The 17,011-nt window shown below is 37.1% G+C and overlaps 1 protein-coding gene across 8 annotated transcripts in view; it reads right to left on the minus strand.

The window, feature by feature from the left end:
- rapgef2b (Rap guanine nucleotide exchange factor 2b) overlaps nt 1-17,011 on the minus strand; it is a 401,507-nt gene that overhangs the window by 179,517 nt on the left and 204,979 nt on the right. For all 8 annotated transcript variants that reach the window (XM_051928101.1, XM_028802636.2, XM_051928099.1 and 5 more), the window contains one exon: nt 4,185-4,260. In XM_051928101.1, the coding sequence (XP_051784061.1) occupies nt 4,185-4,260 (76 nt within the window). The remainder of the gene's footprint in view (nt 1-4,184; nt 4,261-17,011) is intronic.

The following is a 17,011-nucleotide window of genomic DNA, read 5'->3' on the forward strand; positions in this document are numbered from 1 at the left end:
TCCGAAGGCATCTATTTATTTAAAAATACTTTAGCAAAAATGACAGGCATTTTTGCAAAATGAAAGCATATTATTAGATGACGAATAATATGAGTTTTTTTTGTGGATATTTTTCATATTGTTTGCTGTTGCCCAGCATTGGTAACCATTGGGTCCATTCTATCAAAAAAATGTTATGTCCATTCTCCATGAAATTAAAATTTTCTCAGCCATCTCTACAAACTGCATGGGGTTTGTAACATATAAAAAATATTTGACAAAATATTCCTTTAATACAAAAAAGATTTTTAAACAGAAACAAACCAAATAAATGAAGAACAGCAACTGCAAAATTTTCACATTTTAAGTATATTAAAATTAGTTGAAAAGCTTTAAATTACTGAAAGTTTGAAAAACACACACACACAGGAAAATTGCCAACAGTTCATTACGGACTCCAGGAGCCAAATAAAGTTTGAAAAAGGCAACATTTGCTCTTCCACAGCACAAACATTATACATCCAGCGGAGACTGAGGGTACGTTTCTGATAAATGTGGTACACATGAAAAAACAATACTTTTAAGGTAAACCAGGACAGCCTTTCCAGCAGACCAGTAAATCAATCCCAAGAACATACCACAACTGGTAGCCAGTAAAAGTACATCAATAAGGGTGAAGCTCTTTTCCACTCTGCTTAATTCTCTTATTTCATCCTTCCATGCTGCTTTAGTAAATATCTGCATTGCAAATGCTCGAAGGCTGATTCCATTAAGGCAGGATGTTGTACTCTAGGAAGCTTTATTTTTTTAGCATAACATTCTCAAGCCTGCTTAATTATGTTAACCAACATGGGGTGGGGCGGCAGCCTATTCCAGAAACACAGGACATAAGACAGGAAACACCCTGGGCAGGGTCCACTCATACAAATACCCACACTCACACGGGGCCAATTCAGAATTGCTAATCAATCTAACTTGCACATCTTTGGGAAATATGGGAGGAAAACACAGGGATTAATAGATCATAATGAAAACTGCAAGAAAACCATAAGGATATGAAGCGCAGAGGAAATAAATAAAAAAAAAACTAATAATAATAAGAGAAAAGGTTTCAGATGTAATAATGACAAGACTGCTAAAGATGGCACTAAAACAGTCGGATTTTCTAATCAAGAATTTTCTATATAATCAACTCTAGCTGAAATCAAATGTAATGAAAATGCTAAATAAGTATTAAATGGAAAACATGACACATGTACATATAAAGCATATAGAAAATACTACATTTAAATTACTAACTTACAGAAACAATTATCTGCAAGAACATATGAGTTAAGATAAATGAAAATTAAACCAATTTATTCCTTCTTGTTCAAACTATATAAGCATAGAATATCCACATTTAGTTCAGGGTTACACAAATTCTTTAGAAGTGATGTTAATTTTTTTTTTTGCTGCTGTGATGGAGGAGAGGTCTCTTTCAAACTTAAGGGAGAATATAAACATGTCTACCCAGACCTGCAAATCTGTAATTTAACATGCTTTGGTTTTATAATTCAAAAAGGGACGGGACTTCTGTGATACCTGTGGGCTACATGTGTTAAAGCCCTCATTCATTATATTTGTTTCTGCCACTAGACCCTCACTGGCAAAAGTGGATAGAAGGTTTCCAGCCTTAAAAGAAATAATTTCACCTGCTGTATTTTTAGAATTAATAGAAAATTTGTTTCATAACTGCTCATATCTTTTGGGATGCAAATGAATAATATGTGCTCTGTGAGCAATTTCCATCAGCCCAGTGACTGTAAGTGACCTTGACGTTTAAGGAGATGCTTTAAAAAGGGTGAGAGCTGGGAGTTCAGCCTATTGGGAATTTTTTAGCAATGCAAACAAACATTCAGTTACTGCATTCATTTGTCTAAAAACAACAAGTTACAAAACAAAATATTAAGTCTAAACTTATCTGTTTGCTCCACCTCTAACCAAATCAGAATATGCACACTGAAAGACTATAATAGTTATTGGTAACATCATAAAGTCAGATATCAAGTGCATAAGCCTTAAAACCTTAGCACTTGTTAGTCTCTTGCAAATACAGTATTTTCTTGAAATCTGATTTACACAGAACATCTCTGCCTGTTAAAGTGCTTGTCCAGTCAGCCATTACAAGAACCTTCTGATTCATTCATTCTGGTTAAAGAATATATTCACCAGCAAAAAAAAGCTAAATTTTAAGTGATGAAAATCACTTTCTGTAATAACTTTCTCTCTTATGTTGGAATGAATAATGCAGTGGATTGCTTTGATGCTCCAATTCTAATTGAAACAGGAAGTTGAGGTTGACTGCATGTACCGATACAGCGTGTTGCCGCACCCACCACAAGATGGGCCACCTCAATACCCGAATTAGGACCTGGATGTAGCCATGCAACGGATGACACCTCAGCACCACACTAGTTCAAATGGAATGGAACAGTGTGGTGTTTTTTTACATTGGCTGCAGTACCAATCTTGCCACCAACCCCCAAGCCCACCCAAGTTTTCACTGCAAGTTGGAGGACCTGCCTGCAGGGCGGGATGCAAGTTAACGTCGTAGCCAAGATGGAGCAATTGCAAGTGAAGGGCCGTGCTCAAGGGCCCAAGCCTTTATTTAAAAGCATTAGTCAAAATCTTACAATCAATATTTAGTGGGGAAAAATTGATATTCAGAATGCAAATTCTATCTGATTTTTATTTTTCTTTGGCACCTTAAGTAGTGTTTAAGTTGAGCTTTTCCTATCTTCCTTTGATAAACACGAGTAGATGTAATTTACACAATTTCATGGAATAGATGTGTGGGCATGCAGTTTTCTTGCTGTCATTTTTTTCTAATCGTATTGTAGGATTTTTGCCATCATTTTCATTCCTCAGTTTTAGATAGCAGAAAAAAAAGGAATTAGCACACGCTTCATCAAATTACATTAATTGTGAGTAGCCTGACATATGTTACTGGTCAGCACAAATGATATCTTTATTTTCACAGTACTAGCCATGCTATTTTACATTTGCTTTATTTCACAGTACTAGCCATGCTATTTTACATTTGCTTTATCTGAGGAGGTACCATGCAAGTCTTCACTAGTTTCACCTTCAGTTTACCCGTAACCACCAGTGCTCTGCTTCCCACTCTGTTACACATAACCATTAATGAATCTTGTCATTTATATGGCTTAGTGGAAAAACTAAGCATGCCTCAAAGTGCATTAGTAAAGAACAGCACAGCATATCCTGATTATTCTATGAAAAAATATTTAAAAAGTAATGTTAATGGCATATAATGTTGAAGATATTACGTGTCTCAAAGCAGTTCTCGTGGGACTTAAATCAAAAGTGAAAAGGTAGCATGGGAATTTGTTGTATACCTCCTCGACCTGGCAGGAAGCAGGCAGCAGCCTTGGCAACACAGAAGAAACCAGCACTGCACTGGAGGTTGATCTATTCCAAAACTTAAAGGTAATAATCTATTGTAATTGCTACAACTGGCCACTTCAAAGCATAACAAACTAAAAAAAAAAAAAACAACAAAAAAGGATTTGTGTGCCTGCTTAATGGTACATTACTTGTAATCTGTACACTTCTAAAGCTCTCAGAAAGATCACTCTTCAAAAATAAAGTAAATTCTATGGATTCACTTAACCACTTATACAATTACATTTACAACATGTCAACTTGGTGATCTTTAGTGCTGTGTCTGTAGCCACGCTGAGTAATGGCTGTTTAGAAGCCTTACACAGGTAAGGTCATTTTTTTTTTCCTGTAAGTTTAACAAAGCAGTAGATGCAAAGAAGTTCCTGTCAATTGTATATTTAGAGAGGACTTACAATGCTGATTATGTGACTGAGTATAGCATTAGCAGTAGAGGAGGTCACAATGCACTCTGTAAAGCTCACTCATGAGACCACTGGATATAAAAGTTAGCCTAACATACGTTTTAATTTTTTTAGCATTTAATGGTAGAGCAAGGGGTAAAAGGAGGTGTCGGTGGGGCCTTTTTCTTGCCCTAGAATTATAACTGTGAAAGCCTACAATGCTTGTAACATATTTTAGTTAATAATGTATTAAAGATGACAACTGCTAAATTGGTAAGCAGGTAAAAGAAACATGATGCAAAGCACTTTTGACACATCTAAATTAAGAAACTAAAACAGAAGTTCGCATCTACTTACCACAATCATTTCTGAAGGCTCCAAGACAATGCATTCACATCCACGCCTGAGGCTTCCTGCCGAGCGCTTGCCAAAACTGAAGAAAGAACAAAAGATGAGGTTACAGCTCTGATGTGCTTGTGTTAAACTGTTTAAGCTCAAGAAATAAGTAATGAAAAACTAATTGTCTAGAAAGCAATTGAAACTCAACAAGCTACACATGCACATAAATAATACAGACATTGTGAACACCTACTTTGAATGAAAAAAATCTGAGAATATATTTGTGTGTATTGGGATGTAAATGTGTGGCTTTCACAATAAATATCAAACAAGCAATGCTGTGTTGTGGTCCAGGCACTGTATTTTAAACCAGTAAGCTGCACCTTCAATTCCTATCCTTCTTATTCAGCAATTGTAAACAAAAATGATAAGTATAATTATAACATAGCTTGATCTGGTAACAGCATCTGCTAAATCTGATATGATTAGTATAAAAACTAAATTTACAGATTACAGTAAATTGCAGTGATAGCAATTACTGAGGCAATAACAAAACAGCTCAAACTTTAAAAGTGAGACAATCTTCAAAATAGTTGGTACAAACACTTGGTAAATTTAGCTTAATGTATAAAACTGCAAAATACTACACACAGGTAAAGGCTACTTTAATTATGAATACAAGATGGGTTACCTACAGAAAAGAGTTAGGATTTTTTGTTGACACAGCAGCATTCTTATGTTAGATTATAATGTAAAAAGTGTTGAATATAAATCAAGGGGGATTATACTTAGACTATATAATTTGGGGCACTGTGTGCAGCTCTGGTCACCATGATACACAAAAGATATAGCAGCACTATAAGATGGGTAGCACAGGGAAGGTTATGTTATGTAAGAACCATATCCAAATTCTCAAAGCCTTCAAAGAAACTGATCCAGCAGCAGTTAAATAGTGAATTACATAAACAAGGGCACCAACAGAAATTAGGGGAAGAGAACTTAAAACTGAAGTGAGGAGATTTTTTTAAGGCTTTGTTTATATTCAAGTTTGTTTGGTTTCAACTATGCAATATTTGTAATATCATAAACTACCCTGTACAATCCATTTTTTAAGGCTTTTGTTTATATGCAAGTTTGTTTGATTTTAACTATGCAATATTTGTAATATCATCAACTACCATGTACAATACAGGCATACAATGGTGTCATTTGCAGCTTATGTTTAAACTAGCCATGGCACCTGTCACAGACAGGCAACAGAATAATTAAAAAGTATTTGCTATCCCTTGCCCTACGTATGCCTTCAGCACCATTACTCTGTGTGTGTGTGTGAACACCTTTAAACTGGCGCATCCTCTCTTGAGTGTATTCCCATAAAGCCTGCATCTCTACTCTTTCATTATTTGCGAAGAAACTTTCTCATGTAATGCCTGTTTTTTTTTTTTTTTTTTTTACTTGCCATTTTGGAAGGCAACTTTCTGTGTGACTTATAAACCCCCTTACTCCTCTCCAAGTACTGTATCTCACACTCGCACTTCGCTTCCTCTTCTGTCGCATCACGAAGGCCAAACTCACCAAAACAATTGCACAGACAGACAGGACACATAGTCCTTAGCATTTTATTATACAGTAAATGTAAAGGCACTTAACTTGCAATGCTTACAGCCACAAGAAAGGTGCTACAATTTCCTGAAATTGTAAAATTTATCACTACTATAAAGATACAAACATTGCACCAAGACAATGTTAAGAAAAATGCAGTGAAAGGAGAAATTTCCAGAGTAAGATCCTTGAAAATTATCTGTGACAGGGGTGGTCAAGAATGAGTCTTTTATGCATATACTTTGTGATAGTAGGAATATGCAATTAAGAATTCCACTGTACTCTGAAAAACATGATAGTATTACTAGTAGGAATTCTTTTTTTATTTTTATTTTTTGTTTTTTGTGCTTACCCAGTTTTATTAATATACATCATAGTCAGACATGGTGAATGTAAATAGACTTGTACAGAACACTGTGGTCAGTTGTGTGCCTAATTTATCATTTACTAGCCACAGCGCTCAGCTTTGTGTGTTTGCATAATGGATTTAAGGTAAGAAAGCAAATATAACAGAAACAAAAACAAGTAAACACATCCAAAAAAGACAAAAGCTGTAATCCAGAGCAACAATGAAATTATTAACTGGAGTAGCTGAGAAGTAAAGACAAATATCAATGTTATGACACTAATAATGGTGTCCTCCCAACAACCTTAGTGCATTCCTGCTGCCTGATGGGAATTATAGTCCCTGTGTCAGCAACTCCTCTCCTCAATATGCCATATAGCATCTATTTTAAGGTGAACCAATGGCAATGCACTTGCAAATTTTTGTGAAAATTAGTTCAGCCATTTTTACGTGATATGTAAACAAAAAAAAAAAACAGATGTACAGTGGGTACGGAAAGTATTCAGACCCCATTCAATTTTTCACTCTGTCATATTACATCCATTTGCTAAAATCATTTAAATTAATTTTTTCCCTCATTAATGTACACACAGCACCCCATATTGACAGACAAAAAAAAGAATTTTTGAAATTGTTGCAGATTTATTAAAAAAGAAAAACTGAAATATCACATGGTCCTAAGTATTCAGACCCTTTGCTCAGTATTTAGTAGAAGCACCCTTTTCAGTTAATACAGCCATGAGTCTTCTTGGGAAAGATGCAACAAGTTTTTCACACCTGGATTTGGGGATCCTCTGCCATTCCTCCTTGCAGATCCTCTCTAGTTCTGTCTGGTTGGATGGTAAATGTTGGTGGACAGCCATTTTTAGGTCTCTCCAGAGATGCTCAATTGGGTTTAAGCCAGGGCTCTGGCTGGGCCATTCAAGAACAGTCACAGAGTTGTTGTGAAGCCACTCCTTCGTTATTTTAGCTGTGTGCTTTGGGTCATTGTCTTGTTGGAAGGTAAACCTTCGGCCCAGTCTGAGGTCCTTAGCACTCTGGAGAAGGTTTTTGTCCAGGATATCCCTGTACTTGGCCGCATTCATCTTTCCCTCGATTGCAACCAGTCGTCCTGTCCCTGCAGCTGAAAAACACACCCACAGCATGATGCTGCCACCGCCATGCTTCACTGTGGGGACTGTATTGGACAAGTGATGAGCAGTGCCTGGTTGTCTCCACACATACCGCTTAGAAATAAGGCCAAAAAGTTCTATCTTGGTCTCATCAGACCAGAGAATCTTATTTCTCACCATCTCAGAGTCCTTCAGGTGTCTTTTAGCAAGCTCCATGCGGGCTGTCATGTGTCTTGCACTGAGGTATGACATTCTTCAACACACTTCATCCAATCCAGTCTCAGGGATGAACCTTGGCTAGGACTCCATTTCATTTTTGGGCCTACTGGGCACACATTCACACTGAACCAGTTCAATGTCACCAGTTAAATTAATCTGCAAGTTACTGGAATGTTAAAAGAGCATCCGAATACCTGAAGTAAATATCCATTGCAGAGGACATGCAAACTCGTCAAAGACAACCATTCGGCCAGGACTCTGGAGGTGAGAGGAACCAGCACTAACTACTGTGCAACACTGCTATAAAATAAACTGTCCCAAATACAGTAGTCAGCAAAAATCCTAGCTGTTGCAAATTATAATAACCTCACTCATTATGGGCATGGGGATACTTTTAACCAAACGTAAAGATGATATTTATCAAAACATCAAAGCTTTACAAAGGAAATTAATTTCTGCATTTATTATCTGATATATTGGATACTAAAAAGAAAGCCTTCCTCTCATGCAAGTTTTTATCTTTAAAGTGTACAAATTCATTGTTTAATATTATGATGTTTCAGCTGAAATGTCTTCACATGTTAAAAACGTTATTATGAACTGTAGATAAAAACTACACACAAAAGAGATTCCAAAAAAATCATTCACAAGCACTGACTAGCTTGCAGACAAAATGACCTTGAATTCCACAGAGAAATTCTGCAGCCTTGACTCTTTGCCATTCTTGATGATTTCTCTGGCAGCAATTCTTCCAGAACCAAGCACCTCACTAGTGAGGAGGGGATGTGAATTTTCAAGCATATAGCATATCTGAGTGTTCTCTTATTAAACCATTCTTTTTCTCACACTATAAATTTGCAAGTAGTGTAATTCATTTGATTTTTTTAGCATTTACTAATTATGTCAAGACTTTCCTAAACTGACATAAAAAATCATAATAAGAAATATATTCACTTCTCAAGTTCCATCATCCCACTAGACTAAATCCATCTGTGTGCAAAGCTAGAACAAAAGCTGGGTAGGGGGCCATTCCATCTGGAGGAGCATTAATTTAATTTAAGAATCCCCAAGTAAACTACCATGAATGTCTTTGAGATGGAGGAGGAAAACCTCACAACAACATAAGAATAACACTGACATTACGCTGTACTGAAGCAGATTTAGTACATGTTCTACGTGTGATGTGTTTTGAAACAGTCCAGTGTTGCAATTGGCACAGCAGAAGCTTGTTTCTTTGCATACTTTACTTCTAATATCTTTTCTGTTGTTAGCACATGAGAGGGTAGCATGTCAGTGACTGATCTGCATGATGGATGCATTACTGTAGATTACCACAGTACAAGGCTTAGTGACTTCCGCATTTCACCTGACATGAACATTGACAGTTGTTGAATTGTGAACAGTGCTTAGGGGGAAGACATTTTCTTGTCCTTCTACCTAACTGCAATCATTTTCCCTTTCTTGACAACTACTAGAGCTACTGTCATATCACAATGAATGTTCAAGCAACCAAATTCACCGGGCATATAATGGCAATTATGGTCACACAGTACTGTATGCATCAGTTTTACTGTCCTTGTCAACACTGGATGACTAATTCACATCGTCATTACTATAGCTCAAGTCGAGCAATGGTTCAGGTTCAGTTTCAGTTTCAGTTTATTCTAAAACTGCGTTTACGGCTTTTCATTTGCCATTGTGTTTTTCATTGAAGGCTCTGCCCTACTCATGAATATTGATAAGTTACTTTAGTGTTATCAAAAAGTGGAAGAAATATTCAAGATTTTTTACAGCATAATGCTATTTCATCCACTACATAACAGCAGAATAAGGTCCTGAGAGTTATTTGGGGTTAACACTGTAAAATGCATCATTAACCATTACCCCAAGCTTGACTCAGGTTTAAACATTCTAGCATAGATTCCAAGCCTGAGTCACACTTGCAGTTAAAATACTAATTTCCTTAACAGTTTACCATCCTGTTTAATTGGATGGACAAATCCTAGTATGCCAAGTGAAAACAACAATATATTTAAAAACCAGAATAATCAGAATCAGAATCAATTTATTGCTAGAATGTGAGACATACAGTGGAACCTCGGTTCACGACCATAATTCGTTCCAAAACTCCGGTCATAAACCGATTTGGTCGTGAACCGAAGCAATTTCCCCCATAGGATTGTATGTAAATACAATTAATCCGTTCCAGACGGTACAAACTGTATGTAAATATATATTTTTAAAGATTAAGCACAAATGTAGTTAATCACACCATAGAATGCACATCGTAATAGTAAACTAAATGTAAAAACAATGAATAACACTGAGAAAACCTAGAACAACGGAGAAAACTAACATTGCAAGAGTTCACGCTATAGCCTTACAACCAGATCGCTGTATAAACACTTTTTTTAATGAGTTTTAAGCACAGGGAGAAAAAAAAAAGGAACATTTGAAAAAATCCAAACTTTATTTAAAAACCAACCACAAGCAACCAAGAAAGTAACATTGCAGCAGTTCACGCTAATAGCCTTACAACCCGATCGCAGGGAAAAAAAAAATGAACATTTGAAAAATCCGTAACTTAATAAACAACCAAGAAAAGTAACATTGCAACAATTCGCTACGAACCGAAAAATGAACATTTGTAAAATCTGTAATACAAAAACTAACCATAAACCACCAAGAAAACTAACCTTGCATGAGTCGAGTTCTGGCATGAAGTGAGGAGGAACTGGGTGGAGAGGAGGTTATTATGCTTAGAAGCCATGGTTAACTGCAAAAGCACACGAAATACTGTACAGCACAAAGAGTTCACAGGTAAAGTATGCACGTCTGACTGAGAACAATGAACAGGGAGAGGCTGAACACCGATTTGTACGTGTACCGAGACGTTCGTGAACCGAGGTCCCACTGTACCAGAAATGATTTTGGTTAGGTGCAAAAATATGGAATACAAGACATTACCAGCTCAAGACAACACAATTTCAACCCACAATTAATCTGACATTATGCAAACAACTAAGCAAATATGATAGTTTCCTGAACAAAAACATTTACAAACTTCAATAGCACCCTCAAATAAATAGAAAAACGATACACAATAATATAGATATCAAATAGTACAAGTTGAGCAAGTAAGAAGTATTTATGAATAGACAAACCATTTATATGTTGTAAAAAGTTATTAGTAACCCTATGTAACTTTACATAACAATGAAATAAACCCCAGAACTTAGAATCATGTTGTATATGCAGTAATGTATTTTTAACAAGTTTCAGAATAAGCATAATTTGCGAGTCTCTCATGTAACATAAAGAAAGGACAGCAGCGTGTGCAATTTGATTGAAATTGTTACTTAAATAAAATCTGGTGAAAAAACACATTAAAACAAAAGTAAAATCAGATAAATGTTTAAGCATAACAGATCTATTTTATTATAATGTGAAAATCACAATGACATGCACAGGTTTAATCTTGTGAACTGATATTCACTACATTTATCCACAGAGCCAACAGATTTTTTAAATAACTCATTCCCTCATCATGGGCCCCTGCATTCCAGTTACACAACAGTCCAGTCCCCCACTGGAATGCTACTGCACAGTGGAGGAATGTAAACGCGCTCATCACTAGCATCACGCTGGACTGACTAAGCCAGAGGAACGTGAACTACAGCAATTTACTGACACAGAACAACACAAAGCCATATTTAGAAAAAAGAACGTGGGATTCGGGCATAAACAGAAAAGACAGGATGTGGCGGACAGGACTTATGTAATAAGAGAGATAAAGAATTAGATGATCAAAGATAAATGTTACTGATCTGTGAGGGGAAATGCTTTATTCTTTACAGAGAAACAGTATTTTTTATAAGAATAAAAATATACACAGGGTACACCAAAATGCATCTGGCGTGTGCATCATTGGCTAAGCTTGGGCTCTATTCTGTTTGACAATTTCATATAACCACTTACCTCTAAATCATTCTAAACTCCCAAAACACACTATGCCTTTCTTCTGGTTTTATACTGAAGCAATAACTACTTCACATGCAAAGTTTGCAGTGTAAGGGAAGAAAGGAGATCTGTAATAAAATCACTGTGAATGGCCTCAAGAAGTAAAGGTGTTTAAAAAAAAAAAAAAACAACAAAAAAAAAATAACTTTGCATTAAACATGACAGTAATAAAACATGCAATTATAACTATACAATAGTACAAGTACACAACAAGAAACTAAAGACCTGTCTATGGAGAGTTAAGGCAAATAAGCCAAGATGTCTCTCGACAAGAACCTTTTCAGATCTTTATCGATGCACGACACAATCGACGTGCCTATTGTGTTAGTGCAAGCTACCACAGCCCAAGGCTTAGTGACTTCCTCATTTCCCATGAAACAAATATTGATAGCTGCTACATTGTGATGATCAGTGTTTAGAGGCTAACGTCTTTCTGGTACATCTACTTGATTGCAATTATTTTGCCTTTTTTGCCATGTAGCTAATTTCACAACACAGTGAACTTTCACACAACCAAAACTCACCAGGCATATCACGGCAGTTTGGTTGTTCAGTGCCATATCCATCACTTTTACTATCCTTGTCAATGTCTGATGACATCGCCATCACTATCACTCAATTCTGTAATAAAATCATTGTGAATGGCCTCACAAGTAAGGGTGTTTTATAATAAAAAAAAAACAAAATGTTGCAATATACATGGATACTGGAAGTACACAACGAGACATTAAAGAGCTGTCAATGGAGACTGAAGGCAAATAGGCCCTCGTGTCTCGACACAGAGGTCGACACACAGCCTAAACAGAGCTTTTATATGATAATGACTTTAGCAGGAAAAAAAAGAGACTTTCACCTTTTTTCAGAAGAAACTGGACTAAAATGATTACTCATAATTACCTAGACATATAATTAGGAAAGTTAATCTACAGGCAGCTAGTATTATATACAGAGCATCTGGAAAGTATTCACAGCGCATCACTTTTTCCACATTTTGTTATGTTACAGCCTTATTCCAAAATGGATTAAATTCATTTTTTTCCTCAGAATTCTACACACAACACCCCATAATGACAACGTGAAAAAAAGTTTACTTCAGGTTTTTGCAAATTTATTAAAAATAAAAAAACTGAGAAATCACATGTACATAAGTATTCACAGCCTTTGCTCAATACTTTGTTGATGCACCTTTGGCAGCAATTACAGCCTCAAGTCTTTTTGAATATGATGCCACAAGCTTGGCACACCTATCCTTGGCCAGTTTCGCCCATTCCTCTTTGCAGCACCTCTCAAGCTCCATCAGGTTGGATGGGAAGCGTCGGTGCACAGCCATTTTAAGATCTCTCCAGAGATGTTCAATCGGATTCAAGTCTGGGCCACTCAAGGACATTCACAGAGTTGTCCTGAAGCCACTCCTTTGATATCTTGGCTGTGTGCTTAAGGTCGTTGTCCTGCTGAAAGATGAACCGTCGCCCCAGTCTGAGGTCAAGAGCGCTCTGGAGCAGGTTTTCATCCAGGATGTCTCTGTACATTGCTGCAGTCATCTTTCCCTTTATCCTGACTAGTCTCCCAGTCCCTGCCGCTGAAAAACATCCCCACAGCATGATACTGCCACCACCATGCTTCACTGTAGGGATGGTATTGGCCTGGTGATGAGAGGTGCCAGGTTTCCTCCAAACGCGACGCCTGGCATTCACACCAAAGAGTTCAATCTTTGTCTCATCAGACCAGAGAATTTTCCTTCTCATGGTCTGAGAGTCCTTCAGGTGCCTTTTGGCAAACTCCAGGCGGGCTGCCATGTGCCTTTTACTAAGGAGTGGCTTCCGTCTGGGACTCTACCATACAGGCCTGATTGGTGGATTGCTGCAGAGATGGTTGTCCTTCTGGAAGGTTCTCCTCTCTTCACAGAGGACCTCTGGAGCTCTGACAGAGTGACCATCGGGTTCTTGGTCACCTCCCTGACTAAGGCCCTTCTCCCCCGATCGCTCAGTTTAGATGGCCGGCCAGCTCTAGGAAGAGTCTTAGTGGTTTCGAACTTCTTCCACTTACGGATGATGGAGGCCACTGTGCTCACTGGGACCTTCAAAGCAGCAGAAATTTTTGTGTAACCTTTCCCAGATTTGTTCCTCTAGACAATCCTGTCTCGGAGGTCTACAGACAATTCCTTTGTGCTCTGACATGAACTGTCAACAGTGGAACCTTATATAGACAGGTGTGTGCCTTTCCAAATCATGTCCAGTCAACTGAATCTACCACAGGTGGACTCCAATTAAGCTACAGAAACATCTCAAGGATGATCAGGGGAAACAGGATGTACCTGAGCTCAATTTTGAGCTTTATGGCAAAGGCTGTGAATACTTATGTACATGTGTTTTCTCAATTTTTTTATTTTTAATAAATTTGCAAAAATCTCAAGTAAACTTTTTTCACGTTGTCATTATGGCGTGTTGTGTGTAGAATTCTGAGGAAAAAAATGAATGTAATCCATTTTGGAATGAGGCTGTAACATAACAAAATGTGGAAGAAGTGATGCGCTGTGAATACTTTCCGGATGCACTGTAAATGTCTGAATTGTAAATGGTTAGATGTCTGATCTGCCTCCTAAACATGTGAAGAGAAAGCGTGTCTAGGATTACACTGGGCAACACTTTTTTTTTTTTTTTTTTTTAAACATTTTGCTTTCTAAAAACTTGTTTTTTGATTAGAGTAGACGGCTTCAAGTTTAACACAAATTTAATTTTGAGTGCTTTACAATACAATTTGGAGATGCATAAAATTAACTATGAATTTAGCATGTTTAATCACTTAATGATGCCGGCACATTGTTGTTCAGTTGAGCAAAAAATGTTTTGCTGCTGATTTTTATTTTTATTCAGCATCTGTTGCCTTTCGTTTCAGTGTCCAACAATAGCAGGCAAGCATCAATGGATTCCACTTGCCCGGATACTGCTTTTCCATTGTTGCAAATACCTGGTGAAACCTTTCACCATGTTTGTCACTAACTGCACCAAGACTGGCAGGAAATAAGCCAAATGTGAATGCAGAAAAGGAATCTTTAGTGGCATTTTCCACTTACTGGTATTGTGTACTTGAAGCATGTTGTCTACCAGCTGGACATAGTAGGGTGCTCTGCAATTGCCAAGAAAATTCTCAATATCATCCCTGAATGCTCTCCTTGCAGTTTTCTCTGGCCCCACTAGCAGATCTGTAAATTGCTTGTCGTTGATGACGTGTCTGATTTGTGGACCAAAAGAAAAATGCCTTCTTTAATCTCGGTATCAGTAATTCTTGGAAATATATTTCTCAAATATAGAAATCCTTCACCTTCCTTGTTCATTGCTTTTACAACAATTTTCATCAGTCCAAGTTTAATATACAGTGGAGGTAAAAATGTCTTTGTTGGGTCGACAAATGGTCTATCTGCCACACTTTTCAGCCCTGGAACCAAATGCTTACAGACAAGCCCAGTTATTTTTAATGTAATAAGAATACTTAGCATGGCTATCTCAATCACAAACATAGCAGGACTTGACATATCCACAGCAGTCCAACTATTTTCAGATCATCACAAATGTTCCATTCCAGTTGTAGTACTGTGTGTGTGTGTGTATATATATATATATATATATATATATATATATATATATATATATATATATATACACACACACACATATATACTAGCTAATGCCCGCTGTAGCATACAGCGGTGTAAGAATAGAAACGGAAAACGGTGAGAAAGGAATTCAGAAATCAAGAATAAATAAATACTTCTTGAAAGACGTAGTGTGCATATAGTATTTCTGGCCAAGCAGGAATACATGTGAAAGTGATAAATAAATCAGGCTTTCCGAATTTACGTACTATGGCCATGGCATCCTGATAGCTTTGTTGCATGTATCTTGGACTTCCTGGAAATGTGGACGGTAATATGATCATTTTACCTACACGAACGTGCTATTTTCAGCGTTTGCTTGCAGTGCGTCTGATAGTTCGACGCGCAGATCTTGTTGATGTAATCTGAGATAGTTGAGACGCGCGCCCTCTGTTTTAACATTTGCATCTACGACGTACTGTTGGAATAGTTTGCCGCTGGAGTGCAAAATACTAAAAGTATTCCTCATTGCTAATCTGTACACGTACAATTAGCATTGAGTAAGCCTTATTCACTTTGCGGTTCTTTTATCGGGAACATGTTGTAAATGTTTGTGCCAGCCAATGTCTCCGTAAGGGAATAAAAGTGGGTAAACCATAGGATCGCAATTCATATTGATCGTGGAAATCTGTTTACAGGAGTTGCCTATGGGATAGACGCAAATGTCCCTTTCAGCAGGGATTTCGCCATCTTCTCCGACGAAAATCACTGCAGCATCGGTGTGACATGTCAGGGCATTGTATCGTCGTAAATCCTGCCCAGGGGTTTCCTTGAAAACCATTCGTACAGATGCTGTTGGATTGGACTGTGTGATTTCATGCATGTGTTTGTATGATTTAGCGAAGGGGTTGATGGTTCTGAGCATGGAATCTAGCTGGAGAAGTACATTTTCGCTGCATGCAGAATTTGCTTTATTTTGTAAGTGTACTTTAGTAGCTTGCGCTGTGTCAAAAACATGCTCACTATCTCACTATCTATATGCCATTCTAACAGCCATTTTCTGAGCTCACCAACTTGGGTGTATTGGAATACAAATTTTAAACAGATTAAGGTGAAATGGTGATCACAAATAAAACTAGGCACTGTGTGAGTGTACATATGAGTAGGATCTGTGATGGACTGGTACCTTGTTAAAGGCTGGTTCATGTCTGGTGTCCCCAGATAATGTTAACATACTGTTTTAATAGTGAAAAGCCATCATTTTCCATGGATTATTATTATCTTTATTAGTTTGTAATTTGGGTGACACCTGTATCCAAGGCGACTTGAAACATCTGAGGGATATACTGTACCTAGTTACATTTCTTTTATCTTTTAAATTGGAGCACAGACAGGTGAAGTGATTTGCTTATAGCCAAATAGTGTCAGTAGTGGGATTTGCACCCACAACTTCAGGGTATTAAGTTCAAAGCCTTAATCACTATGCCTTATGTTTTCAACAATTTGATTAGACAGGCTAAAGAGTTAATAAAGAGATACAAACTAGTTAAAAAAAATAAACATTATATACAGAACCTGCTAGTGTATAAACTACATTACAGAGTCACCAGGAGGGCATTCAAAACAGAGCTCTAGATGGGATGTCTATTTATTTTACTGCACACATGGAATGAAATGTTTAAACCTGAACTAACCCATTTCCTTAAGTGAAATGTGTTTGAATGTTACAAGTAATTAGAGGCTAATGCATTTTAAAAGCAATGCCCAAATATAGTTTCCTTTCTTGCAGCCAGCGCTACTGGAATATAAATTCAAAGATCTCTGTGACCCTGACCAAGATTAAACGGATTTTAGAATGATGAGGACACCCAAATTTACTGTACCACACACAACTATAAAACTATTTAAAAAACCTGAATGGTCAATTTCAGAAGTGAATAGTTCAGTTAAAGTT

Source organism: Erpetoichthys calabaricus, chromosome 5 (assembly GCF_900747795.2).
Source record: "Erpetoichthys calabaricus chromosome 5, fErpCal1.3, whole genome shotgun sequence".
NCBI classification, from domain to species: Eukaryota; Metazoa; Chordata; class Cladistia; order Polypteriformes; family Polypteridae; genus Erpetoichthys; species Erpetoichthys calabaricus.